Consider the following 25,476-nt stretch of genomic DNA (forward strand, 5'->3'; position numbering starts at 1 on the left):
GTGCTAATTTGGTGGGTTTCCAAACCGGCCATCTACGGCAAATACAGCACGGTGCGGAAGAATCCGTTAGTGTGGATTGCGGTACAGGGCAGGGGGCAGGGGTCAGGGAGGACAATGGGCCAGCAGTACGTACCTTGTCCGGGCTGGGCTTAGCCTTGACCCACTTACCCCATTGGGGCCCGTGCTGTGAGTTGGGGTCGAAAAACAATGCGATCGGATTCCTCGCGCTCCCATTGGCGCAGAGTCCGGGCTGGCAGCCAACCAGAGAGCCGCGAACAGATATGGGCCCGCCCGATCAGGCAAACAGTGTCTCTTGTCCCAGGCATGTCGTTGTTCCACAGTACGTGCTGGGGCGGGCAGGCACGGGGCGGATAACACATACCACTGAGCGAGCACCCGCCGGCCGGGCGGCCAGCATCTGAGTGGGTTTCGGACACTCCAGGCCACTGCCTGTCCTGCCCTGCTGCCCCCTTGGTCTTGGCCGCCATGCCATGCGACGGACGCCCTGCAACTGTCCCTGGGGCTGATCAGGTTCCACCGAATGGTTCGGGAACTGAAGGAAAGGTACCGAGGTACTTCTCCTATCCCTAATTGGGAAGGGTACGTCCCTGGGCTGCGAAGCGGAGTTGCGCTTTCCAATGAGGTCGCCGCCCTCGTCTTGCGGCGTCACCTGGCAGCTGGCATGGTAGCATCACGGCTTCTCAGGACGGCCCAGGGCTCTGAAACACGGACTGGCCAAGACACACGGCCGAAGCGCACTGGCATTGCAGCACGAGCACGAGCACGAGGCGGCCGCGGGTGGCGATGCTAGGTAGGTGTCTGGGTTTGGCACTGCATGAGCCTTCGCATCCTGCCATTGTGGCTACAACGTAGGACGAGAGACACTCACTGTAGATGCGACTACAGCACTGTGCCTGTCCGCCTGCCGCCATCGTTTGTCGACGCTTCAGCCTTGCCCCAGACCTCCACTCCTCCAGTGCCTGCCTGCCATGCTGCAACGGCTTTGTCGCAGGGTCGTGGTGGCGCACCGCGGCTCGCCGTTGAAGCCGCCATGTCCACGTATGACGACAGGTAGAAAGATGGGCGAGCATGTCGGCGTGGGGCTAGTCATGCCATCAGGCTGATGATTACTCGTCGGGATCTTTTGATTCTCGCCAGGTGCGTTGCACCCATCGCGGTCGCCAGTGTTTGCTGCTGCACCTCGACTTTCTCCCTCGGGACAATGATAAAGCAACATCACAAGACACCTCCTTCAGGGTTTCCCTTTTGCCAAGGAGACTATTGCGTAGCCGGCACCGGCTACTGTCAGCAAAGACGCACCGGTGCTATTAAACCCGCCCCCATCCTTCCCGTCGTTTTTCTCAAGAATTTCCTCTTCGGGTAAACAGGACCCTGTCCCCAAGGGACTTGACTGGAGCAAGAAAAGGCGGCTGGCCGGAGTTACCTAGAGTGGGCCGGGTCTTGGCGACGCTGCAGAAGAGGCCATGGACAGGGCAGAGAGGAGAGGCCCACTAAGTATGTGACTCGCTCGGGCAAGTGGGTTATGTTATGCCTGTCTGTCGGCCGATCGGCTTGGCCCGCTTAGGTCAGCAGAGATGTCCTATTCATATGCATTTCCCGCGTGGAGATGGATGGATGGATGGACGTGAAGGAATTGACGAGCCCGAGCATGAAGTCCTCTGTCCCCCAAGTAGCTCGCCTGGGTGACGGGGATCCAAAGTTGCACATGTCTGGCGGGAGTGTCGGACGCCTGGAGGGGGATTTCGTCCGAAATGGTCCGGCATTCCGGGTTGGTGGCTTGAGGCGTGACCGCCCCATCTCATGCTCTGATGTCTTCTGAGGGTGGTGCTGACGCCACGGGTGCGGCGCAGACTGGTGGTTAGTGTTGCCGGCACTCTGTCTGCCGACATATCATATTGTGCCAACAGCACTGGACTTTTACGACGGTCCATATCTGGCAAGCCCGACAGCTGCGCCGGGCCCGTTTGTTGCCATGCACAGAACTCGTGGCTTCCACCCCAAACTCTTGCTCCTGCACACCCGTGCGGGCTCAGAAGGTTCTCGCGTCAGCAGCAACGACACGGGGGGCCCCCCTGCGCCTCGTTCTTGTCGCTTTGTCTCTGCTCAGGCTCAGATTACTCAAGGCTCTTCCCCACTGTTTGCGGCTGCTCTCTCTCCGCATGTCATCGACTGCGACAGCCGTGGCGTGAGCGTCCCGCTACTCCGGGACGGCCAAGCCTCAACGGCCCCGCGCCCCAGGAACACGGCACGACAAGCCACGGCCAGAGCACTGCTTCAGACAGGCCAGTCCTACAAGCTCGAAGCAACCGGCCAGTCGTGATGGTTCATACACACAACGGCTTCTTGTCCATCGACAGGTCGCCGGTTCCGACCGGACCAGAGGGCTTCCGCGTGGCTGAGTGCTCCTGCCCGTGACCGTCTGCACACGTCACCGCACAGGTGTTGCTTTTGGGGGCCGACCAGCAACAGAAGCATCCCGCGACCCAGGTGGTCGGGACGGACACACACAGAACACACCCACACATATGCATTGACAGACAACCAGGCCGCCCAGCCCTACCAGCCCGCCCTCCAAGCTTGCCCAGTGTGACCGGCTCTCAGCAGCGCCAGCCTGGTGTTGACGCACACCGGCAGACACGCGGCGCCGCGGCCGCGGAGATAACAGGTGCACCGTTCGTTGCCAGAGAGCAACTGCGCAAGCATGTGTAAGCGCCATCTCGACTGACGAGCAGAACATTGTCCGAAACGGGTATTCTTCCTCGCATTCTCCTGCTGCCGCGATTTCTCATCGGCGCTCTTGGCCCTCCCCCAGCAGGGCCCAATGGATCATCCGGGACCAAACGCCGCGAAACGCCAACTAAGGCCGCCCTGCGCCACCAGCCCTGCAGGACCTCCTCCTGGGGTGGGCTGGTGCCATCAAAGAAGGATGATTTGCGCCGCCCGCAATGGTCGGATTCCCGGCGATAGGCAACGACGAATCATTCCGGCGTTGCTGCCAGCCAAGCGAGTGTTTGATGGCTCAAGGCCCAACTCGAGCGAGTGCGAGCGCCGCCGCCGTAGGGGTATCATTCCCCCCCCCCCACCCCACCCCCCTTCTCTGCCGGGAGTACATGCTCTCCCCACGCGTCCCTAATAGGATACAATTGACGACCAGACCCTTCCAGGACTAGGTAACTTCCCCCGCCCCTCCTAGGCACACACCGCGGCTCGCCCTGGCCCGGCACTGGCACGACAAACCATCTCTGCCCTAAACGGCGGAATCGATCGTGATAGGCTGCTCCCCGTCGTCTGTCCGGCACGTTGTCTTTCGTGCGTCTCGCGCTCCCGAGCCCCTGGGCCACACTCTAATTTGGGCTCTCTCTCTCTCTCTCTCCCTCCCTCCCTAGGACTCGTCTCATCCAGAAAAATGTCACCATGTGAGACTAGGTACACCGTGAGGACCACCAGCCCCGGCGTGAGCCCTACAGCCCCAATTGTGGATATCGTTTGAAAGGCTATCTAATTATCGCGTGCACCCAAAACTGTGGAAAAAAAGGACTTTGTTTTATTTGGAAGGTGGAGGGAGGGAGGAGGAGCTCTGCCAGAGGCTTAGGCGGAACTAATTCCAGCACACACGACCAACCCGGCGTCGTTCCAGGGTCACTCCGGTAGTACACCTCGCCGATCAAATCTGCCTAGGGAATAGCCTGTCGAAGCTCCTGGAGGTTGAACGCATAGCCTAAGCCGGTGGTGATAACAAAAGGAGGCCAGGACACGCGTAGCTGAATAATCGGACATGTGCTCCTGGCGGCATGACAAATTAACATGGCACAGTGTTGAGCCGACCGAGCGCGCGTCGTTCGTCGTCGTCGTCGAGGAGGTGTGCCCCCGGCCGGCAGACAGAAATAAGTTCAATTGCCTAAACGGGACACACGGCTTGGAGACAAGAGGGACGTGCCGGAGTTAAGCCACCTTTCATTTTGACTCCCGTTTCGAGTCCAGCCTGCCGGTGTCCCTGCCCTGTCTTGCTTCTAGGTAGAGCTAATAGAGGTCCTACCCCCTGGTTTAATATTACCATCGTCCGACTTTTTTTTTTTGATACCCTACTCAAAGTGTTGAAAGCGTGCCCAACGCACCCAACGCCTTGTTCAAAAGGTACACGCCACCTATACTGGCCACTGGGGAGATAACACAACACAACATAACCCACGCCCTCCCTGCCCCTCCCCCCGTCCCCCATCCCGTCTGCGCAGAAGATTCCCGAGGCCAGTCAGTAGCAAAGGGGGCAAAAGAAGGCAGCGCAAGAACGTTGATGACTAACATGCGCGCGCGCGCGCACGGATATAGCTGGGCTGGCCGGCTACCCCTCCCCCCTTTAAGCCGCTTCATCGCTATGCTGCCATGCTGATTGGTTAGATAGACGATCGTTGCAAGTCAGACCGGCCAGGGGAGAGGGGGGGGCATGATGATGGGGGTAGGGTAGGGAGGGGGGGGAAAAGAGGACGGATGTAAGAAGTCAAAAAAGTGATTATTGACCACATGTGGCATGTGGGTCATTGTGCCAAGAAGTCCGCAGCCATCATCATCACCATCATCATCAACAAAACCCTGGAATAGCTAATACCCGCCAAACCCCCCATCGCCGCGGGCGAAAGAGAGAGACCCTTGCCAGCCAGCCAGCCAGGCCCATGTACTCTGTAAAAGAATAGCCCACCCGATGGCCCTGCCGGCGAAGGCTGCGGCCCAGGAGAAGTACGCCCTAGTAACATCACACACACACACACTACGACGCTATCTTGCAACAATGATGACTCCAAAGAAGGGCCATTGTTCCGGGGAAGGTGCCATAATAAACTCGCACAGTCTCACTCGCGTGGGTGCGTGGTAACCCCAGCCAGCCAGCCAGCCAGCAAGCCCTGAGGGTTGGGTGGTGGGCAACCAGACAAAGCGCCCCCCCTGGATCAGTGACAAATCAAAGCATCGGACCCCACGTGTAGCAACTGCACTTGCATCCGATGGGCCCGTCAACCTTGCACCCCTCCAGGCAAACAGGCCCCAGGCCCAGGCCACGTCCGGCGCCCAGGTTGCAAGTTGGGGGCCAAAAGAGCAAGGGGGTAAGAGGGAGGGGGGCGATTCACAGTATGGCATGAAGGCATGGTTTTGAACCGGCCGACGGGTCATGAAACCCGCCGTTGACCGACCGACAAACGGTGGCGGGCGCCGTAGCACCGGCCGCGGAGGGATGTTGCCAACATGCAGGAATCCCATGGAGCCGAGGGGCTCCCAACAAGGAAGGAACCAAGTAGGCAGCCGTTTGGATATCGGCCGGTCAATGCGATGACGGGCGGTAATTATGTTGCGAGAGCAAGACTGCTGCTGCTTCCGCTCGCTGCTGTCTCTGCCAGACCAGATCTGCTTCTGAACTGGACATGGAGAGCTACGTAAGTAGGCAGCGCGGCAGTCAAACAGTGGCTTGCTGGCAGGGCGTCGATCCCCTGACAGACTCATGTGAAACTAACCATACCGACGATCCAAAACTCGCCGTCCTGGAGAAGCAGTGCAGAGACCTATTCCTCCCGCCGGCCCCCAACTTGGAAGAGATCGCTGGTGACTAAGCGGCATCACCTGGAGAAAAGGTGCGAGTCGCCAGGGATCTTTGGAAGGGGCGGCGGGGTGACTCTGATACGGGTGGTGCTATGTGCTTCCTGCAGACCGGCCAAGAAACCAGGCAGATAGATACACGGATGCGGGCCTCTTCGAGATGGAACGCTGGTCTGCCGTGACCATTGTCCGAAACCGGAAACACGGTCTCTACGCAGGTCGAGATCGCCCGGCAATGAGTTGATGCCAGCCAGGGTGTTGTCGAGGGATCGTGCAACAGCCTCCAGAGTTGCAAGGCATTACATTGCGAGGGGGCCATGAGAAGACAAAAGCCTTTCCCGAAACGGCTACTGGTACCCACATATCGGGTTTCCGCAGGGCTGCCGTCGAGGGCCGGCTGGTGCCAATTTGCGGCCGAGTTGCTGTGCTGTGCTGTGCTGTGCGGTGATGTGCGGTGTTGTGGGGTGCTCCAGCGACCAATTTGGCCGTTGTGCCAAGCATGGCCCTGGCGCTGTCAGTGTGCTTTCATTGCTCCGTCAAGTGCGAGGGACATGGGTCAAGGGGCCTGGCAGGGGCTGGGCGCGGGCAGTCGCCAGGGTTGGTGGCCCGCTGCTTGCGGGGGGCTAATTAGCACTATTAAGCAGGACCATTGATGCGCCGGGGGAGGCCCTGCTCAGCGAGTCCGACAGGCATGGGCAGTTGCCGCGCAGATACCGCCTCTGATTGGTTCCCGGGTACGAGATGGGCATAGGGCTGGCCAATCACCGGGGATACAATCCGACGGCCTGGTAATTCCATCTGCTAACCCCGAAAATAGACACAAGGGCACGCTAGTCCCAAGGCGGTGCCAGCCCATGACGGAACTGCCCCCCTCGTCCGCCCAGCTCGCACTCTGGACCCCCTGCTGTTGTATCCAGTGAGTCCGAACCACCTGAGGTGCTCATTTGTCATGGGTGACGCTGCGCTCCTGGTCCATAGCCAAGTCCCATATGTGATGCAAGATGAAGATCACCCTTCAATGGTCATTCCAGAACGAAGCCCAAGCTTGGGATGCAAGTACTGGCGGACCCCTCCAGCGCATGTTGCTCGTTCGGTGGTTCGATTCCTAGTGAACTGTCGCGCCACCGCGGGATTGTACTAGTCGCGCCGCCCAGAGATCGGCAATGGCAATTACCAGAGTCTGAGGAGTCTATCTGGCAGGGGCTCTGATCCATTTAGGGCGACTGGAGAGATGGGTCTTTGGTGGTGAGCTCACGGCCTCTTGCCCTGATCGCCGGGGAGTTTTCGGAAACAATCTCCTTGATATTGACAGCAGCATCTCAGTCGTGTCACGTGCGCCGGTGGCGGCCAGCAGCACTGCGCAGGTCACCGGGGGAGAAAGCCCCATCTCGTGGCATCGCGCTGATTCCGTCATTGTCGAGCCCTAATCTTCAAAACCTCGCCGAATGCTCTTGTGTTTGGCAAAGCGCCCGGGTTGGTTGCAGCATTGCCGACCCCCCAAAAAGCTTAGGCTTTTAGCGACAACCACGGCTATTTTGGCCGTTACCTTCAGTGGGCGAGAGGCTTGGCTTGCCAAGCGCATTGCGCCTGCGTGCTTCCATGCTTTGCCAACTCTGCAGGGCCTGGCACCGTCGCGAGCTTCTTGGGACGAACAGTGCGCACGAACCCGATGCCTGGGAGTCTGGTGCTCGTCCTGGCTGCAAAGAAGAAAAACACCACCCGTCGGCTCTGGATGATGCTACGCTACCCAGAAGTAGCAATTTTCTTGGCTTTCAATTTGAACGCCATGACTCAGTGTTGTTCGAAGCTCTCGCAAGCCAAAAAACACTGGCATGGCTGACGCGTCGGCCTGGACATGAGCTGATATGGGCAGTTCATTTTCCAAAAGGGGCGGTTCGGCACTGGGCAGACTAAGATGTGGAAAGCTTGGCCTTGGTGCTAAGTGGCGCGGCCTGATCACTAGCCGCTGCCAGACGGGGTGGGTAAAGCGAAACGCAAGCTGCGGGCTATTTTGATAGACAGCTCCATCCATGTGCGAGGCAGATTTCGCAGAGGGCGGGCAGGTAGTGGCTCTGAGCACCTGGATGCCGGTAGGGCTGTTCCGCACCTGCAGTGCTATTTTTCGAACATCGGAAGCTGGGTTGCCAATGGCGGGTGGTTTCCCATGGAGAACCCTTGCCGCATATTTGGGGATTTGGAATCGAGTCCGAAGTCCTACAGCCAGCACTGCAATCTCGGAAAAGTCAGATAGACGAGCGGATCGTGGCCAATCACATCGAAAATGCGACTCTCGAGGGTATTTCCGGGCCGGCCTTGTGGGACCAGCCAGGACTGCCCCATCAGCGTGTTGTAGCATCTGCTATTGTCGGCCATTGTGACTGCGAGACGTGATGGACAATGTAAGTGCTGTAAACCCCACGAGAGCACGAGAGCATCTCGGGGAGGTGGGCCGTCTCAACGGTTGGCCGCCGGTTACAGGCGTACTCACACGTCCAGATGGCGTCTGGAGAGCGGGCGTGCACGGTCTTGTGTACAACTCTGATTTGGGGAATCGCGATGCGACGTGCTACACTGTTTAAGTGAATGAGGTCCTGACTGAGCATGTTCTACACTCAAGCGCGTGGCCCCTGCCCGTGACGTGGAGCAACTCTGGCAATGCGACGAGATACCGACCAGAGAGGAGGGGCCAAGCCTCCCCGGGAGACCCAGGAGACGAGCGCTAGCGGGCGGTAGGGCGCTGGATCCGTGCAGTAGGCTATCACAAGGAGCCCCGCCAGCCCTATGGCCGGACGAGGATGGCGCAGCGCAGCACTGCTGCAGATCAGGTTGCTGACAGAGGAGGGAGAGAAGGAGGAGGCGGAGGAGGCGTCGAGAGAATGGGCGGGGGGTCGTACAGTGCGGTTGCGCAGGTGTGGGCGACGGAGAAGGCTCCTGCAAAGTGGGCAAATTTGGAGGGTTGCGGCTGGTGCGGCAGGCCCAGAGGCAGGGAGCACCTCGTCGGCCACCAAACGTGCTTCGCTTGCCTCAGGCACGCACCAGGCGCCCGCCCGTACACAGGAACCACTCGGTGCTCGCCCGTCAGAGCTCGAGCGCTCCATCCAGCCTACCTGCTCTTTTTCTCAAACGTCCAGAGCCATGCTCAATGAAACGCGCGGCCACGACAGGTATGTTAAAGTCTGAGTTGCTGACAGAGGCGAGGTCCCCAGATGGAGGAACCAGCTTTGTTTAGATTTGTCGGGTCTACAGAGAGAGAGAGAGAGACCACGCACGCCCTTGCGGCTACAATGTCCGCGGCCGTGGGCGAATGGCGACTCCTAAACCATCCCCCCCGGTTCACGGGTCGGGTTGATCAAGGCGGATAGCGGCACGCCCTCTGCGCAGCCGCCCCATGAGGTGCGGCTTGCTCGGCCGGCGTCGACAAGGTGTGGCAGGCCCCTGCACATCACCAGTCCCCTCTTGGTCGCTTCCCAGTCCGAGAGACAGCAAGCCAGACACCCACAGGGCTGGCTCCACACCCCTTTGCTGCGCCCGTCCTGGGCTGCCGCAGCCTGCATATGGCGGTTGACACGATGCCTGATGAAGAAAAGAAGACGTTCCGCTGGCCGGGGCCCATGTCGTCAGGCACTGGCTTGGAGTCCACAGGTACTCCTCCTGTACACACCTCTGCCCTGCCTCGTGCTGGGGCGCGCCAGCCCATCGGCAAGGGTCCTTAACCCCCTCCTTGGGATGAATGCGATGGACATGGCTGTTCCAAACTCCGGATGGCTCAAGCTAGCACAAGGCAGCTTCCGCTGCCCTTCGGCCCCGATGTATAATAGACGCCGTTGCCCACCTCCTCGATCCCTTCGTGATCTCTTGAGCCTCCCATCATCAGCCAGCCTCACCTCGACACATCTCGACAAGTCTCAAGGTCTCTCTACTGCAGAGCCCTTCGTCGAAGTAGAGTCTGCCGCACATACACACTTGACCAGTGACACACACCTAGACAGCCTCTGCCCTTGTGAGCAGAACCACCAACATGTTCTCCATGTCTCAGCACCAATACGTCTACACGGTGGCTCCGCCAGCCCCGCCACCTCCTCGCCAGTACGGAGCCCACGGCACCAGCAGTGCTTTCTCCAGCTCGGCCAACCCTGATGAGGACTGGACCAAGATCTCGGATCTCGCAGAGCGCAGGAGGATACAGAACCGCATCGCCCAGCGCAACTACCGTAAGCTTGCTGGCTGCTGAATCCTCACCTGCTCACCTGCCAATACTGATGCGTCACCACAGGCAAGAAGCTCAAGAGACGCTTGGAGGACCTTGAGCGCCGGGCTGGCACTTCAGACGACTCTTCGTCGCCGCCGGCCCCTGAGAAGACTGTCCCCACCACCAACAACCGCAACAGCTCCAAGAAGCAGTCGAGTCCCAAGGCCCCAAAGCCAGCTGCTGCTCCTCAGAAGCCTGTCGCCCCCCAGTTCACGCCCCCCATGACACATGAGGACGAGCTCCCGTTCACCCTCAGCTATGACGAGCGGGAACGCTCCCACACACCTCCCTTCATGTCCTATTCGACATACCCCGCGCCAGATGAGATGCTTCTGCCTCCTTATGGCACCACTCAAGGTTTCCACCCCATGACGACCGCTGATGGCTACCCGACCTACATCGCCAGCACTGTTCCGTGCACTCTTCCCTCAATGACGCATTTCAGCGACGCCATCAAGCGGGAGACTTACACCACGGATGACTCCATGTCCCCGTACATGAACTACGGCTTCGTCCCTGGGATCGACGTCAGCGGTCCCAACTTCTACGACCAGTCGAACCCTCATGTGAGTAACGTGCGCCATTGGTCTCACCGGGAACCTCGTAGCTGATCGCCCGCTTAAAGACACCTCCGCTATCTCACTCATTCGACCACTCGGCCAACTGCTCCGACTCTGGTTACGAGTACCCGACAACCCCACTGTCTCTTCCAGACTCGCCCAACATGATAGAACACCAGCATCTCCAGCACCAATAGATGGTGTAAAAGGCACTTGGAAAGTCCTCAGACTGGCTCCGCAAGGGGCGCGGATCAGAGGGGGGTTCGCACCACCAGGGTTGGTGAAACCTCGCCAAAAGGATTGGATAATGCTCCAAGAGGAAGGGGGGCACTACGAAACGCAAGTCGTACACAGGAACAGGCGGAAGCGCTCTACCTCGTGACTGTGGTGTTGACTGGGAGTTGCAAAACACGACGAATTCATGATCACGGTCTATTGTGGGGTTTCAATCATTTAGTTTTATCAGCGAAGCATTGGCGTTTCCTTTTTTGGATTTTCGGTGCAGATACTCTCCAATTGCGAAAAAAAGGCTTTTGCAAGCTTTGTATACAAGATCATCCGCAACAGACTGTTTCACGCGTGACCAGAGTGATGTAAAGCCCAGTGAATGGAGGACAGAAAGCGGAGTTGCCTATATGAGAACACACATACACAAGGCTCTCTCGTATTGGATGCCGTACGAGCTGGGGAGTTGAGAGGTAGAAAACCCCCATGGCCAGAAGCCGGACCCTACGCAGCCGCGCGTCCCACGCACAGATGCGCCGTAGGAATCCAGCAGCCCATTTTGCAAATGTTCCCTTTTTCCCCCCCAAGAGCAGCGAATGTGCAAGAATGCTTCGTTCCAGCGCATGCCCCCCCCCCCAATCCATGCACGGGGGGTTATGGGGGTATGGGGTTGGGGATGAATCAGAATGAGCGCGCACAGCCTCAATTACCGCCATCCTTTATCCCACCACCCTTTCGCGGCCATTTGCTAGTTTGTTTTCCGGTAGCCTGGTTCTCGAGGAGCTAGTCCAGTTTGTTCCCTTTCGGAGACAAGAAGTCCCCGGCATTCGGTGCAATTTTGTGCCCGCAGGCCGCCTGGCACGGAAGAAGCGTCTCAACAACCACGCCCTCTTCTTTCCTCTCTCTCTCTTTCCCCCCTGTCTCTCTGGTTATTTCCTGGGAGGAACGTGCAGCGAACCCTCTGCACAAGCTGCCACGATTCAGCCAACTGCTGTGCCCATCGTGATATACCACCATCCCCCTGGTCGTCGTAGATCGTATAAGCAGAGCCAAAGAGCAAAGCCGGACGACCAGATACCGAAACCCCAGACACACACACACACACACACACACACACACACACAGAACCCAAGCCTGCACGCGGCTGAACAAAACCCTTGCCCCGTGGCCCCCGGAGAAGCCGCTGTTGACTTTGTCTGTCATTCTCTCTCTCTTATCCCGGTTGGCAGTCCTTGTCCGCCATCGATCAAGCCTCTTCTCCATCATCGAAATTTCGCCCTTCCCCGTTTTGGGGTCTATTCTCCGCGTTTCCCACATATGCGCACACAACACACACGCTCACACACTTCTCTTTTGGGGATGACCCGGCGGCTGGGCATGCCAATGCCTTTACCACCCCCCTGCTGAGGACACCCCTCAAAATGTAAAAGGCTGACTTTCTACGGTAGCAGCAGCAGTAGCAGCAGCGACAGTGGCAGCCACATGCGCCGCCGCCGCCACCTCGGCACCGCCGTGTGTGCGTGTGTGCCTTGAGCTTTGGGGGAGCGAGGGGTAGTGATACCTTTTTGCGCAGGCCTTCTGCTGCTGGGGGCGCCCGCCACCCGTGGTGTATGTGTCTATTTGCATTTGTCTATGTGCATGTGTGTGCATATGTGTGTCTGTGTGCGTGCGGGTATGTGTGTGTAAACGCCAGCAACGTCAGGGTACCGTATCAGTGGACCTAATTGGGGGCTGAGCATCTGTTGGTCCTTTGCGCCCCGACGTGGTGCAGCAACTCGTGGCTGGCTGAAGGAGGACTGAGCCGGTTGGCTCAATTTCAGCCATGCAGAAGCGATGCACCCACACCGATGGTATATGATGGTATCGGGCCTTGTTTCAGGACGTCTGCTATACGATCGTTACGAAGGTTGGCAGTGCAGCCCCTGGGATGAGCAGGAGCCCGTAAAGCCTTCACTTCACGGTACGTGTTGAGCTGGACAAGGAGCGCAAGAGCACGAGAAAGCACGTGCTCATAGCTTTCAATCGTGACTTGTGTGGACGTGATGTCCAAGAGGCGCGGAGTTGGTCAACCTCTAGGGTCTGGAGGCTTGGGTCGTGGCTGTCGTCGTCCCAGCCCGGCTTCCACTTACACAGGTGCGTGGCAGCGCCATCATTAGCTCAAGGTACCGACTTCCAAATCTCGACGACAGAGCTGCGGCAGCCAGTATGTTGCGCGGCGGTCGAGCCTGTCAGGCAACAAGCACATCGTCGTGATGAGCCGCGGGCTCTCCGCAAGGCGAAAGTCTTGCACAAGACCCCCCCGCCAAAGACGGGCCAGGTATATTTTGAGCGAGCTGCTGGCATTTCCGTACACGGTAATACTGCCGTTCGCGAAACCTTGTGCTCATCCGTTGTCCAAGCTCCTAGCAACCCTGGGCGCTTGCCCCGTGTGCGCATCGACGCTCTTCGGAGCTTGATGGGACCTGAGAGGAGCAGAACCCAGCCTTACGCAACCAACATCCGACGCACATCGGACTAATGGACCACAGGAGCCCCAGGTTGGCGAGAAGCGGGCGAAAAGCGGGCGAGGCTAGGATTCCTGGCTCGAGGCTCGAGAGGCGACCGTCGGTTGTGGGCCAGGATTGCGAGGTGGCCTATGAGACGGCAGAGCGGGAACAGGGGGCACGTAGACCATCTTCCGGTTGTGTTTAGCTCACCCCTGCAAGCCCAACCTGGTGTTTCGACACGCTCAGTCTTTCGTGCGGGCTCAGCAGCAGAGCTTCGCGAGGCGTGGCCGTGGTCCAGGATCATCCTGGAAGGCTTGGAAGGCGGCGGGAGTTGACCGAAACTGGCAATGTTGACTATTGCGAATCTGCAGATCATCAGTCACAAGGCACCAAGACTCAGGCTCTGGTTCGCCAGATGCGAGAATTTCCTGCCAGCCAACCTTATTCTTGAGAAGTGACGGGCTGTCTGGGGCCGTGGACGCATTGGCGTATGCAGGACCTGGCCGGGGTCATCTAAACGCCGCCCACAAAGGCCACAAAAGCCGCCGGTGTTAACGAAGGCCCAGGAGCTCTGAGGGCGTTCCTTGGCCAGGCCGGTCTTGCGTGGTGCTGCACCAACGATCCGCGGCCGCCAGTGACGTACGTGCGTACCTACTCGGGGGCCGAGCAAGCCGGGCAGATGAGGCCTTTGGGGATGGCGCGGCGTGTACTATGTATGTGCAGAACAGTGCCTGCGCAGGAGTCGATCAATTACGTCGGAATACGGCTCGGGTGCTGTGATTGGTCGAGGAGAGCGAGGTAGGTCCCCGGGCGACACACTTGTGCCTAAGGCAGGCAGGCTGCTGCCAGGCAGCAGTGAGGGGTGACGAGCGGGCGGCAGCCGTACCCGGGCGCGAGAAATTGGGACAGTTGCATGTTGGATGTTGGCAGGCTCTCCTGGTCCTGGTCCTGGTCCTGCCTGGTCTTGGTCCGGGTCTCGACCCTGGCCCTGGACTGCCCATCTTTCGCTGTGTGAGGGCTGGCTGGGCCAGCCCTCGCTGCTGCAGTCAGATGGCTATTTGGCCCTGGCCTCGGCCGTCCGCTGCTCCGTGGCGTGTTGGCGGCTGCTGTCAACGGCGCCCACGTGCTAGCGTCAGCACCTTGAATAAGGTAGCCGTTGCTGATCCTGTTGGTGCCGACTGCTTTTTGTTCACGAGATGAAGGACGCGACATGGAGCACGAGAGCGGCCTGTGTCCATCATCGACAAGCGAAACGACACAAGCACGCGGGCTGGCCGAGTGCCGTTGACGCCAGCAGCAGAGGACGACGACATGCCAAGATGCAGCAGCCTCGAGGCTAATTATCCCCACGCCTGGCCTAGCTCGCCTCAAGTGGTAACAATCAATCCTCAGCGCGCTGCCCCACATCTACAACGATGGCGCCAGCCAGATTCACACGACAGCAAAGCCCTCGGCGCCCATTCCCATCAACCACGTCCCTTTGGCCCCAATTGCTCCCTGAGCCATGTCGATACAAGCTAGCGAGTCCCTCCATCATCTCTTCGGCGGCACCTGGTCAGTTCTTTCCTGCCCCGGCCGTCCCGCACATGCCAAATTGTGGCTTGCTCGGCACTGACCTTTGATGACCTCATCACTTTTGCCTGATTTGCAGCTCGTGGGATTTCGACTCATGGCATGCCTCTGACGACCGCGTCCGCGGCGGCAAGAGCCAGAGCCACCTCGAAGCCGCGTCGCCGTCGGCGAGCGGCGCCACGCACCAGAACGCCCGCTTCTTTGGCGACCTGGACATCACGGCTCTCGGCGGCGCGGGCTTCGCATCCCAGCGCACGGCCGACTCCAAGTCCTGGGACCTTTCGCCGTACTCTGGCCTGTCCATCAAGATCGTCAACGGGGATGGCAAGAAGTACACGCTGATTCTCAAGGACGAGATCCTCCCCAAGAGACCGGATGGTAGGGAGCAGAGCACCATCAGCTGGGAGTACGACTTCGTCGGTGAGCAGAGCGAGCTGCGTATCTCATGGGCCGACTTCAAGCCAACGTACCGCGGCAAGGCGAAGCCCGATGCCGATCCTTTGGACTTGACTGGCATCAAGCTGTTAAGCATCATGATGAGAAGGTGCGTCTCTGGCTCTCTCTCTCTCTCTCTCTTTTCTCCTCTCCCGACAAACCGGATGTTGGGCGACGTTTGCCTGGTGAAGAAAGGCGTGGCTATCATCAGACCCCCCCTTGGAGGCTTCTGAGGCTCTCAAACATGCTCCCTCGCGCGCACGCTTAATAAACCATGCTAACACCACAGGTACGCTTAGCTTTTTCGGCAACCAGCAAGGCAGGTTTGACCTTGAAGTGGCCTACATTGCCGCCACGCCATCCAACCCAGAGAGCATAGCCTCTGCTCCTCCTCCGAGGGATGGCTCAAGATCCAGCACCCTGGCCTCCCCACAAGCACAAGCGGGCCAAGACGTCACCTGGCTGGGATGGGTTCGAGGTTGGCTTCGGGGAGTGTTGTGAGCCAAACCCTACCATGTTTAAACGTAACTTCATTTTTGGCTTTCACGCCTGCACAAAAAAAAAAAAAAAGAGAGAAAAAGACAGCACATTTTCGGCTGCGTACAAATGAAACGAGAAAAGCATGCCGAGTAATACTCGCCTAGCGATGTCCTTGTCGTCCTGTACGAGTAATCAGTATAATTCGCGGGAACGTCTGCACCGCGTCAACTAGCAACCAGGGCAGCTCGGGGACCTTTACGAGGCTAACTAGGTCCTCGAATCGGGTGGGTGGGTGCAGGTGCCTTTGCGAATCTGAGCCAACCTTGAGAACCATCCCATGCGGCGGCCATCGTGGAGAACAAGGTACAATAATACACGATGTGCACACACACACACAAGCCCGCCGCCGCACAGGAACAGAACATTGGGCAATCGTGCGTCTGGTGGAGGCAGTGTAATGTTTCGAAATCTTTTTCCATTGCTTCGTTCCGTTTTTGTGTGAACAGTTTCCAAAAAGATAATCTAAAACAGCCCCCTTGATTCGCCCGCCTCAGATGAGTACCGCCCGGCTCGCTCGCTCCGCGTCTAAATATTGGCAGAAGTCCGTCCCCCATGTGATTCCATTTTCATCAACGTCCACTAGTAACAGCATTATAGTATATGGTAAAAACAAGACAGGAAGGAAAGGTGAACAGTGGTGCAAAGGACGTGTCGCCTGTCTCGGCGAGACTGAGATATGAAGACCGTAGAAGTTCCAAGCTTGTCGAGGGCGTTTTGTGCGAATCCCACGGGACCAAAATACAGAGAAGAGATGACCGGGAATGTGATTGTACAAGACAGGCCACGGCCATATGAGGCAAACAACCTAACGCCTGGTGAAGCCCATTGTCGAGACCACCTATTGTGACAAAATGAAATTACAACGCCGTGTGATTGTGGAAGGGTATAGGACAGGCGCGCATGATGTACTTCATGAAGGTAGCTCGGATGCGAGTTGTCCGTGGGGGTGACGGCGAACACGCCATGGGCTCTCACAGCTTGGACATGAAACCAGCACAGCAATCAACTTGGCATTCGATGCTGTGTCGACCCGCGTCATGACGAAATTTCGGCCACTTGAGACGTATTGCTGAGCTCTCCATGTGATGTCACGGCATCAACCTCATCGCCCTCGCTCATGGATCCGTAGCCAGTGTCGGTGTCGCTTTCGATCCCCACCAGTCTACGGCTCACAATCAAGCACCGCTCAACAATCTCATGCTTGATGTCGGTTTCGAGCGACGTGGCTTTGCCGGCCCAGATTCTCAGGGTGCCAGCTAAGCTCTCCAATGTGCTGGCGCATGCCTCAGCAGCGGTCTCGTGACCAGACAGCCGTTCCATAAGCTCATAGGCAGCAATGCAACCCAGCATCCCCATGTGCTCTGTGTTCATGCGAATTTGTCGAATGAGGTCGTACATGAACCTGGTAGGCTCGTTTGGCGGTGTGAACTTCTCGAGGTGAGCAATTGCCATGGCACATGACAGCGAGACCCGGAGCTCCGCTGACATGACGCTCAGGGCAGAGAGTTCCTTATCAAGAGCATCGGAGTCTTTGGTAGGCTCGATAACACCAGAGTTGAGCAGCGATGGAGTGACGGGGCCGATGGCCTGGAGTGCGGCCACGATGTTGGCACTCCGCTTCTCTTTGAAAAGGAGGGCACGGGCGACAAGTGCACGGTTGGCGGCGACAGATCCAATCGGCGCAGTGCGGATGGCCAGCGAAATGGCGTCCTCCACCACAATCGTCTTCTCCGAGGCACCTTCTCCAGTCTCAAGGAGGACGTCCGCCAGAGCGCCGTGGAGCGTCACTGTGGACCACCAAGCAGCAATGGCCTCCATGGGCGATCGCACAGCAATGTCCTCGACAATTGTGTCCATGCCGTCCGTCACTCCGATGGCCTCGTGCTCAGTCGGCCGGTTCCAGGCCAAGTTGTGTGCACGCTGGATAATGGTTGGGTTCAGTACATCGTCGCAATCCTGCTCGAGAAGTGCGGCAAGATGGTCGGGCAGCTCTTCCTCGGGGGACTCTTGCCCATTGCGACGCATTTGGACGATCATGCGGTGGAGTTGCTTCGCCTTGTTCCACTGCGCCCGGGCCAGCTTGATTGCGATTGTGTCAACGAACCCGATGTGAACACCAGACAGACCAATCTCCCAAAGCAAGACTCTGATATGCAGGGCCTTCAACATGAGACGTAAGGGCGTAGAGGGAAGCGTGCCTGATGCGAGTAAAGTCAGTGTCAGCCGGCCTTTGCTGATCTCGTCGTCACCGCCGGCGAGTTGAGCGTCCAGAGCAATAGACCAAGCCTGAACTCGGGCAACTTCTTGGTCTTGTGTTAGACCAGTCAACATTTTGTAGCCGTGGATACCAACAAGATTCCGAAGACTCAATTTGACAGTCTTGAGTCCGAGAGCAGTGGCTTCCAAGAAGAAGTTGTGTCGGGGCACCCAGACGGTCTGTATAGCTGTGAGCCAGGCTTGTCGGCGGACATGGATCGGGGAAGCAAGTTTGACGGCCTCCAGCGACGTTTGCCGCTGCTTGCCGGAGGACGCTTTGGCCGATTTGGGTGCAAGAATAGAGGGCATGACTGCCCACCATACGCAGCAGAGAAGAAGAGCAACCTTGATGGCATGTAGAATCGAGGATCCCGCCACGTGGTAGCCCATGAAATCGATATTGAGTGAAGATGTCAAGAAGCGCAAGAGATGAATGGGCAAGGCGAACAAGCCACGACCTTCCGGTGTCTCGTTGCTTTGCTCGTTCTCCCGTACCGCTTCCATCAGCATGAGGCCAGCCAAGGAGCCGACCATGAGCTTTCCAAAGTAAGGGCCAGCGTTCTGCCAGCCACCCATCTGCATTTGCTGATGTTGCTGCTGCTGAATCTGCTGTTGGCGCATGACGGTGGGGTTGGGCCGATATTGCTGTTGGGGCACCGGGTATGGGTGCCCAGCCGCAATCTGAGCTGCAATGATCCGCTTCATATCATCAGGCACGGGTATCATGCCTTGTGTGTCTTGGTGGCTGGGGGCGGGCGTCCTGGACGGGGACACGACAAAGCCATTGGTTTCCTGTGGATACTGCACTGGAGTCAATGGTGGCTGCTGGTGTTGCATCGGGCTGATATTGCCGTTCATGGCGCCTGCCATGAAGAGCTTTTCGAATGCAGATATGCGTTGCTGCATGGCCATGTTTTCTTCCAGAAGCCTGGCATTGCGCTTCTCCAGGTGGCGAATGTACTCGGTTGCCTTGCTCAAAACCTATAGCCAGGCATCGTCAGTGAGAAGAATGCGGCGCCTCTGGCCTTGACTTCACTTACAGTTGCCTTGTTGAGCTTGTGCGCTGGTGTCAAGCCTTGCAATTCCTCCCGGTCTTCCGTGGTGTCCTCGCCTCTGGCACTCTTCGACATGATTCGCAGACTGGGGACGCTGTCTCGCAGAGCTGCAATCTTGTCGTTCAGGTTTGTCCGGTACCGTTTCTCAATCATGTTGTGCGCCGTCTTCTTGACCGGCTGGTGGTTGCCAAACTCGTCCTCTTCGTCTTCGTCCTCGTCGTCGGTAGAAGACTTGCGCTTGCGATTCGCACCTTTGCCGCTGTGGCCGTCTGGGGAAAGCGAAGCCGAAAGTGACTTGGCCATACCACCGGCGGAATCAGGACTGGGCTCGCTCTTTGGCGGCGAGTTGTAAGGGGCATGTGATGGCATGGCAATATTCTGCAGCTTCTGACGTTGAGCATGGGTAAGCATGGTGTTGGCGTTATTGCTGCTGGTGCCTTGGGCCGCTACGCTGGTCACGAGGCTGATATTGGAGGGAGCGACAGTCGCTGACGGCAGATGGGTGGATGCAGGCGCAACCGTGGTCGGGACAGAGTGGTTGGCGACGGCGCTGATTGCATACGGCGGAGTGCTATTGCCTGCCTGCTGCTGCTGCAACTGCGGCGGCTGCATAGACACTCGCGCGTCGTATGTTTGCTGCTGCTGTGGCCGTTGCTGTGGTTGTTGTTGTTGTTGTGGTTGCTGATGCTGTTGCCGGTTCTGGGACTGGGCGAGATCCCACTGGTTCTGGTAGAGGTCAGGGGCACTAAAGGTGTCGGGAAAGGTCCACGAGTGGTGGTTGGTGAAAAGGTGCTGGTCCTGTGCGAGGGAGACGGGGGTCTCGTCGGCGGAGGTGAGGCCATCGTAGTAAACGCCGTCGCGGTCTCCGAGGCCGAAGAGAGCAGCGGGATCCTGCTGGGCTGTCATCTTGGAGGGTGGTTCGATGTTTAGATGCAGGAGTGGTTCGACATTGGCGTGATGCGGATGAGCGGCAGTCGGGCGGCTTCCGGCCGGGAGTGTTTCGAGCGGACCGAAGCCTCTTGAGGGTGACGGACGCTCCAGGCGTCGACACAGACAGCGATGAGAGGCGACGGCGAGGTTGACGATGTGGTTTTGTGCAGGGAGTGACGGATGGTGCTGTGGTCGACAAAGAGGGCGACGGGAACTGGGGGTTTCAGCAGAGTGGGCGAGGCGAGGAGAAGAGGCAGAAGAGCCGGCGGAGGGCGGTCGCGGGTCGGTCGTGCGTGCGTGCGTGCGTGCGTGCGTGCATGCAGCAGAGCAGAAGCACAGCAGAGAGCGAGCAGCAGCACCGCACAGGACGGGACGGGCAGGGAAACAAACCCCAGCCAGCCAGCCCAGGCCAGCCCAGGCCAGCAGCAGCAGCCAAGGTGACTTTGGAGTTAGGTTGGCGCAAGGGCGGGCAACGGGCTGTTTCGGGCGGGCAGCCAATGTATCTTTGGCACCACTAGGGCCAACACCCCAAGCCGCTAGCGCAGCCTACACGCCCGGGCTGCGTCGATGCGTCGTCGCGGTTCGCAGTGACAGCTGCAAATCCCGTCTCCGGCCCAGCCAGGTGCCCTTTTTCTTTTTCCTGTCCGGCTCCCTCCTCGCTCCCTCTCCTAACCATCATCTCCCCCACACGAGCAGCACGCACCGGCAAGTGGCCGCGGGGGGTCGAGTTGCGGCGATGCGCGTCGACACTGGCCTGCCCAGGTGGTCTCGTCTGCCTGGGTGCGAGACGACTGAGCAGGGCGCGGCGGCAGGGAAGGAACAGTCTGGACCCACCAGCACGACGCCGTTGCTCGCCCGTGATTTGCCACGAGGCCGACCCGAGACATCTGGGCAGCCCCTCGAGGGTCAAACTGGCAACACGAACCGTCTTGGACTTGGCCAGCCCTCAGCGCTGCCTGCCAGCCATCACGACTTACCAGACCAACACAGCGGCCATGTTGGGGTTGGACCGACCCGAGTCGAGCCCAGCGAGTACTCCGTACATGACTCTATTCACAACAACCTTTAATCTCGTCCCTCCTGCGACAGGGCGATCCGTGGGGAGGGACCCATGCCCACCCAGCAGCACCAACCACGTTGTCCGCCCACAGCCAGCCAGCCAGCCCTGCGAGGAGGAGATAGCTGCCAAAACACTCGTCGGCGAGACGGGTGGTTTATCGATCTCGACACATTCTTTTCCAAAAGGTTGTCCCTCGCCTCGACATCTGCAACTTCCAAAATTCCCGTCAATCAGCTCATCCAATGTCCCATTCCTTCCATCTCGGAAGCATCCGGCCGCCAAGCCACAACAACCTTTTTCTGGCCGCATGGCCAGACCATTCTCTCCTTCATCCAGCGTGGCGGGCGACTTTAAGACCTTCTGGTGACTTCACCTGCCCGTCAAGACTGACATCATCCAAACGGCGGACAAGGCCCGTCGTCGACCGTCAGAGTTTCATCGCCAGCAGCAAAGGCCTGCAACGGCAGGCCCCCCGTGTACGCAGCCGGTTGTGCAAGAGCACGCATCTGGCATTCGGAATGGGTCCTCGAGCCTCAAAACCCCGGGCGGCGCGCAGGCAGCTTTTGGCGGGCAGGGCTTGTGCAGCCTAGACACCCGCCGGCGCCGGCGCCACTTGGGAAACATCGTACGATGCTGTGTCCTGCCGGCGCCCGCCGCGCGCCTGCTCCATCGCCAGCTTTCCCCCTTTCGAGCTAGCCACACGGATCTCTTCCCGGGCCATTGACCCCACTCTCTGCAATGCTCTTCGACGTCTTGGGGATCTGCCACCTGTGCACACACGGTTGAAATGGTTCTGTCGCATTCAAGCGTCTCGTTTGTTCGGATGCAGCTCCGGAGACTCTCACGCTATCGTGTCTCCCGCATAAAGTGGAAACGCAGTGCAGTTTTGAGCACCCAGCACCTTGTACAAATGCCAGAGAGCTCGGCCGGGTCCTGTGTGATGACAACCATATGACGGACCGTCTGGTCGCGAGAACTTTGCCTGCGCCGATTGATTGCCGCAGCTTGGTCAGCCGCAAATAGCGGGAGCGCCAGTTGGCGAGTTTGACTTGTTGTTCCACGAACAAGTTCGGCCCGTATCCTGCCTGGCTCCGAGGTGGGCGGGGGGACTAGACCCTGGTCTCTGAATTTAGAGCTCGTGTGCACATTGAAAGTGGGGCGAAGATCTACTTAGTGTGATCGGCACATGCCAGACAGATCACAGCAAAGGTCACTAAGGTTTACTAGCAGAAGCAAGTCGCACACAGAACGTGCTTGACAGGTCTCATTTCCGTACGTATGCTTCGCATGAGGCTGTGCAACCAGCCAACCGATGGCTGATGACTAGCATACGGTGACGGAGCTTGAGAGGGGTCGGTCATTGCTGGCAAAGTCGGGACATTCCGTGCCGTGCTCAACTGATTTAAAGCCCGATCGAACATGACAGTCATCTCCAGCGTGTGCATTCGTGGGTGATCGTTGCTTACTTGTACCTGACTCCACAGCCTCCCAGGGCCTTCGTCGGACGTTGGGCAGTCACAACGATTTGGCGTGGCGAGCCTGGCAGGAACTTTGCATGAGGTGGCTTGGAACGCCTGAGTGTGCGGAAAATGTCCCGCTACCATGGAATTGGAACACGGGATGCGAGAGGAATGCGAGAGAAATGCGACAGGCCGCCTCTGCCTGTTGTGTTCATTCTTCTTCCGGAGGAGCCAAGACGCGCCCACGTCTTTTCCTGGCTTCCACGTGGCGTCAACATACCGTTTGTGGTCATGTTCTTATCAATCGTGCTCTCAACTAGGAGTTTCCGCTTCTGTGTCTGTTGAGAACAGGCGGGCCAATCTGCACGGCACACTGGGCCAAAGGTTCCCAGTATTCACGACCCTGCATGCACTGCATCAGTTAGTTGTGCTTGGCTGTAGTGCTCTCTGTAGCTGAAGAAGCAAAACATTATTTAGTGAGAGGCTCGAGTGCCTTTCTCTGGCTCCTCTCTACCCCAAAGCGGAAGCCTCAGTACAACCATATGTGCAGTTAATCTGCTCGGCCCTCGCGTAGAAGAGAAATCCCAGAAACTTCTTTTGGGCAATCCTTGGACCCCGAAAAAAGACGGTAGACCATGCGCAAAGTCTTGGCCTCGTTGGCCTGTAACGCGCCGAAAGCGGCCATTGGAAGCAGGAACCCGTGCCTTTGCCAAATCATAGGACGGGGTCGAGGCACCGAGGCGCCGCCACCCTAGCAATATCGCGTCTGATTATCAGCTGCACGTGGCTGATAGATGACAGTCCTCGTTCCAGGTACCACGAGCCTGCCCTGCGGCTGATTGTGTGGTTGTGGACAACCGGTGGGAGACGGGCGGACGGCAATAACTCCCATGTGGCTTTGCTTGACTGTTCGCTGCTTTCAGCTTCTCCTCGGAGATAGCAAGTCAGACGTTACACGGAAAAGAAAAAAAAAAGAAAAAAGAACCGCATCGAATGGAAAGCATGCCAAGAGCACACTCTTTTTCCCCAACGTTGAACCCTTGCCTGCCTAGCTGACGATCCCACCACGGTCCAGGCGGAGTCAGTCCCCTTACCCTGTCGCCAGAATGATCGGCAAGCCCTCGATTCCTATGTCCGGGGTATGTGTCTCGGGCCGAGATGGCTCCGTTGTTCAAAAGTCCCGGCGTCAATCCTGGGCGGCGCTCATCGAGGCATGGACGGACCCTTGAGTGGGCTGAGAGACGTGTAAATGCCGTCCTCGGCCCGTGGCTGCAAGTTATCTCTGCCGATCATCACCAAACACCAAACACCAAACACCAAACACCAAACACCAAACACCAACACCAACACCAACACCAACACCAACACCAACACCAACACCAACACCAACACCAACACCAACACCAACACCACCACCACGAACTGGCTGCAGCGAAGCTTTTCGAGTGACTCCCCTGAAGCTCTCCAGCAAAGTCTAAATATTGTTGGCTTACCCCTGAGGGGAAATTCTCCCCAATACAACGTACGGGAAGAGAGCCCTTGTCGGTTTCTGCGCCGCGCACGCACATGAGATTATTGGCCGGACTCGGGCACGGTTTCCAACGTCATAATTCGCCAACTCGCACGCAAGTGGCTAGCAAGTACCCGAGAGGAATAACCGACAAAGAAAAATAAAATCCATTTAAAGATAAAAAGGGAGACCCTCAACTGGGGAGTGTGGCCCCCTCCGCCAGGCGCGGGCGCTCACGCGGCAAAAAGCAACGCGCATGGCTCGCGCAGTACGCAGTACGCGAAAAAAAAAAAAAAAAAAAGGTCCATCATTACACAAAGTCGGGACAGGGGGGATAACCGAGCCGCGCCCGCCCCGATGACTCGTCTAGGCACGAATCAGTCTTCGGGATACCGTCCGAAATATTGTGTCAGCCCTCGCCGCGACCAGCAACGATTTTTATTTTATTTATTTTTGGCTTCGGCACGGCTCCCCGGTGATTGTTGGCGATATGTCGATCGAACGAGAATTTTTTCTGGGAGATATTCGGCCGGGTCTGAACAGAGGCGCCAGATACGGTACAAAGATGCCGTGAGAAGAAGAAGAAGAAGAAGCAGAAGAAGAAAAGAAATCGGAAACCCAGCGATTGAAGATACTGAGAACCTGGGTTCTCACTAGTGGGAAGATAGCTGAGAGTGCCGGATCGGACAAGCTGGAGAACCGTCATGTCCATCAGCCCGGGGCTTTTCGGACCACACCCCAAAAGCGTTTTAGAACAAGCCTTGGTGGCGCGGAGAGCCAATGCGTGCTTCAGTGTCCGATGCTATCGATCTGGCTCGGCTAAACCTGACTCGACCGATCTATTGCAAGTTACGGGCGTGGCAGATACAGACACACACACATGGCCCCGCTCACGAGCCACAACAGTAGTCGAGGCATGGTCTCGGACGATCTCACTGGCTCGTGGTACGTGCATAAAAGAATGCTTATACTGAGCGGGCTGACCACAACCAGGACCCAGGAGAGGCTTTCAATTCTGTGCCTAGCCTAGTCCCAGCGCTCTGGACATGAGAACGGTGACACACTCGTCCCTGCAGGCAAGTGGTCTGGAGGTCAGTTGGGTTTCCATGGCCGTCGTACGGACGATCGTTAATCGGACCGCCCAACAGTCTTTGTCCATGATGTGATGTGTGTGGATCGTTGGGTGGGGAAAAGATGACAATCAAATGCACTCTCCGTGCCTAAATCGCACCATCCTTCGGCTGCGGAGATCCTGCAATCCTAACTGATTACACTGCTTCCTGTCAGGCAAAAGCCACATCGTGCATTTTCCAGTTCCGGGACGCGGGGAGCCTACCCGGGCCTCCTCTCCTGAGTTGGCGCCGTGCTAACTACTACCTACCTACTCTCTTTTCCGCTGCCTGATTGATCGCATGCAGGCGCGGCTCGGGAGTCATCGTTCGTTCAAACCGCGAGGAAAAAAAAAAAAAAAGAAAGAGAGATCGTGCTTCACTGGGCCTTTGAATGTCACGGCGGCGGCGGTCGGCGCGGTCGCTTC

The 25,476-nt window shown here is 58.0% G+C and overlaps 6 protein-coding genes across 6 annotated transcripts; 3 read left to right on the forward strand and 3 right to left on the reverse strand.

The window, feature by feature from the left end:
* Positions 1–1,829: 1,829 nt before the first annotated feature.
* On the forward strand, positions 1,830–2,341 carry B0I36DRAFT_344039 (uncharacterized protein; the record flags this gene model as incomplete). Its single annotated transcript, XM_046156222.1, has 2 exons — positions 1,830–1,878; positions 1,929–2,341. 2 exons carry the CDS (start codon positions 1,830–1,832, stop codon positions 2,339–2,341), a joined length of 462 nt encoding a protein of 153 aa, XP_046018324.1.
* Positions 2,342–6,870: 4,529 nt separating this feature from the next.
* On the reverse strand, positions 6,871–8,204 carry B0I36DRAFT_426757 (uncharacterized protein; the record flags this gene model as incomplete). Its single annotated transcript, XM_046162403.1, has 2 exons — positions 6,871–7,932; positions 8,090–8,204. The coding sequence occupies 2 exons, from the start codon at positions 8,202–8,204 to the stop codon at positions 7,340–7,342; spliced, it is 708 nt and encodes a 235-aa protein (XP_046018325.1). The 3' UTR covers positions 6,871–7,339.
* Positions 8,205–9,281: 1,077 nt separating this feature from the next.
* On the forward strand, positions 9,282–10,824 carry B0I36DRAFT_7870 (uncharacterized protein). The gene is made up of 3 exons (XM_046163368.1): positions 9,282–9,812; positions 9,875–10,416; positions 10,476–10,824. The coding sequence occupies exons 1-3, from the start codon at positions 9,620–9,622 to the stop codon at positions 10,605–10,607; spliced, it is 867 nt and encodes a 288-aa protein (XP_046018326.1). The 5' UTR covers positions 9,282–9,619; the 3' UTR covers positions 10,608–10,824.
* A 504-nt stretch (positions 10,825–11,328) lies between these two features.
* On the reverse strand, positions 11,329–12,370 carry B0I36DRAFT_7897 (uncharacterized protein). Its single transcript, XM_046163370.1, has one exon. The coding sequence runs from the start codon at positions 11,950–11,952 to the stop codon at positions 11,419–11,421; it is 534 nt and encodes a 177-aa protein (XP_046018327.1). The 5' UTR covers positions 11,953–12,370; the 3' UTR covers positions 11,329–11,418.
* A 1,872-nt stretch (positions 12,371–14,242) lies between these two features.
* On the forward strand, positions 14,243–15,938 carry B0I36DRAFT_310336 (complex I intermediate-associated protein 30). The gene is made up of 4 exons (XM_046152240.1): positions 14,243–14,675; positions 14,773–15,237; positions 15,448–15,679; positions 15,702–15,938. Exons 1-3 carry the CDS (start codon positions 14,626–14,628, stop codon positions 15,455–15,457), a joined length of 525 nt encoding a protein of 174 aa, XP_046018328.1. The 5' UTR covers positions 14,243–14,625; the 3' UTR covers positions 15,458–15,679; positions 15,702–15,938.
* Positions 15,939–16,703: 765 nt separating this feature from the next.
* Positions 16,704–19,348, reverse strand: B0I36DRAFT_371026 (uncharacterized protein; the record flags this gene model as incomplete). Its single annotated transcript, XM_046159977.1, has 2 exons — positions 16,704–18,905; positions 18,965–19,348. The coding sequence occupies 2 exons, from the start codon at positions 19,346–19,348 to the stop codon at positions 16,704–16,706; spliced, it is 2,586 nt and encodes an 861-aa protein (XP_046018329.1).
* Between the last annotated feature and the right edge of the window lie 6,128 nt (positions 19,349–25,476).

This window comes from Microdochium trichocladiopsis, assembly GCF_020744255.1.
Source record: "Microdochium trichocladiopsis strain MPI-CAGE-CH-0230 chromosome Unknown B0I36scaffold_1, whole genome shotgun sequence".
Classification (NCBI taxonomy): domain Eukaryota; kingdom Fungi; phylum Ascomycota; class Sordariomycetes; order Xylariales; family Microdochiaceae; genus Microdochium; species Microdochium trichocladiopsis.

Coding starts and splice junctions, on each gene's coding strand:
- B0I36DRAFT_7870 (XM_046163368.1), top strand. CDS start 9,620: ATGTTCTCCATGTCTCAGCACCAATACGTCTACACGGTGGCTCCGCCA. Junction 9,813..9,874: donor CATCGCCCAGCGCAACTACC/GTAAGCTTGCTG, acceptor GCGTCACCACAG/GCAAGAAGCTCAAGAGACGC. Junction 10,417..10,475: donor ACGACCAGTCGAACCCTCAT/GTGAGTAACGTG, acceptor GCCCGCTTAAAG/ACACCTCCGCTATCTCACTC.
- B0I36DRAFT_7897 (XM_046163370.1), bottom strand. CDS start 11,952: ATGTGGGAAACGCGGAGAATAGACCCCAAAACGGGGAAGGGCGAAATT.
- B0I36DRAFT_310336 (XM_046152240.1), top strand. CDS start 14,626: ATGTCGATACAAGCTAGCGAGTCCCTCCATCATCTCTTCGGCGGCACC. Junction 14,676..14,772: donor CATCTCTTCGGCGGCACCTG/GTCAGTTCTTTC, acceptor CCTGATTTGCAG/CTCGTGGGATTTCGACTCAT.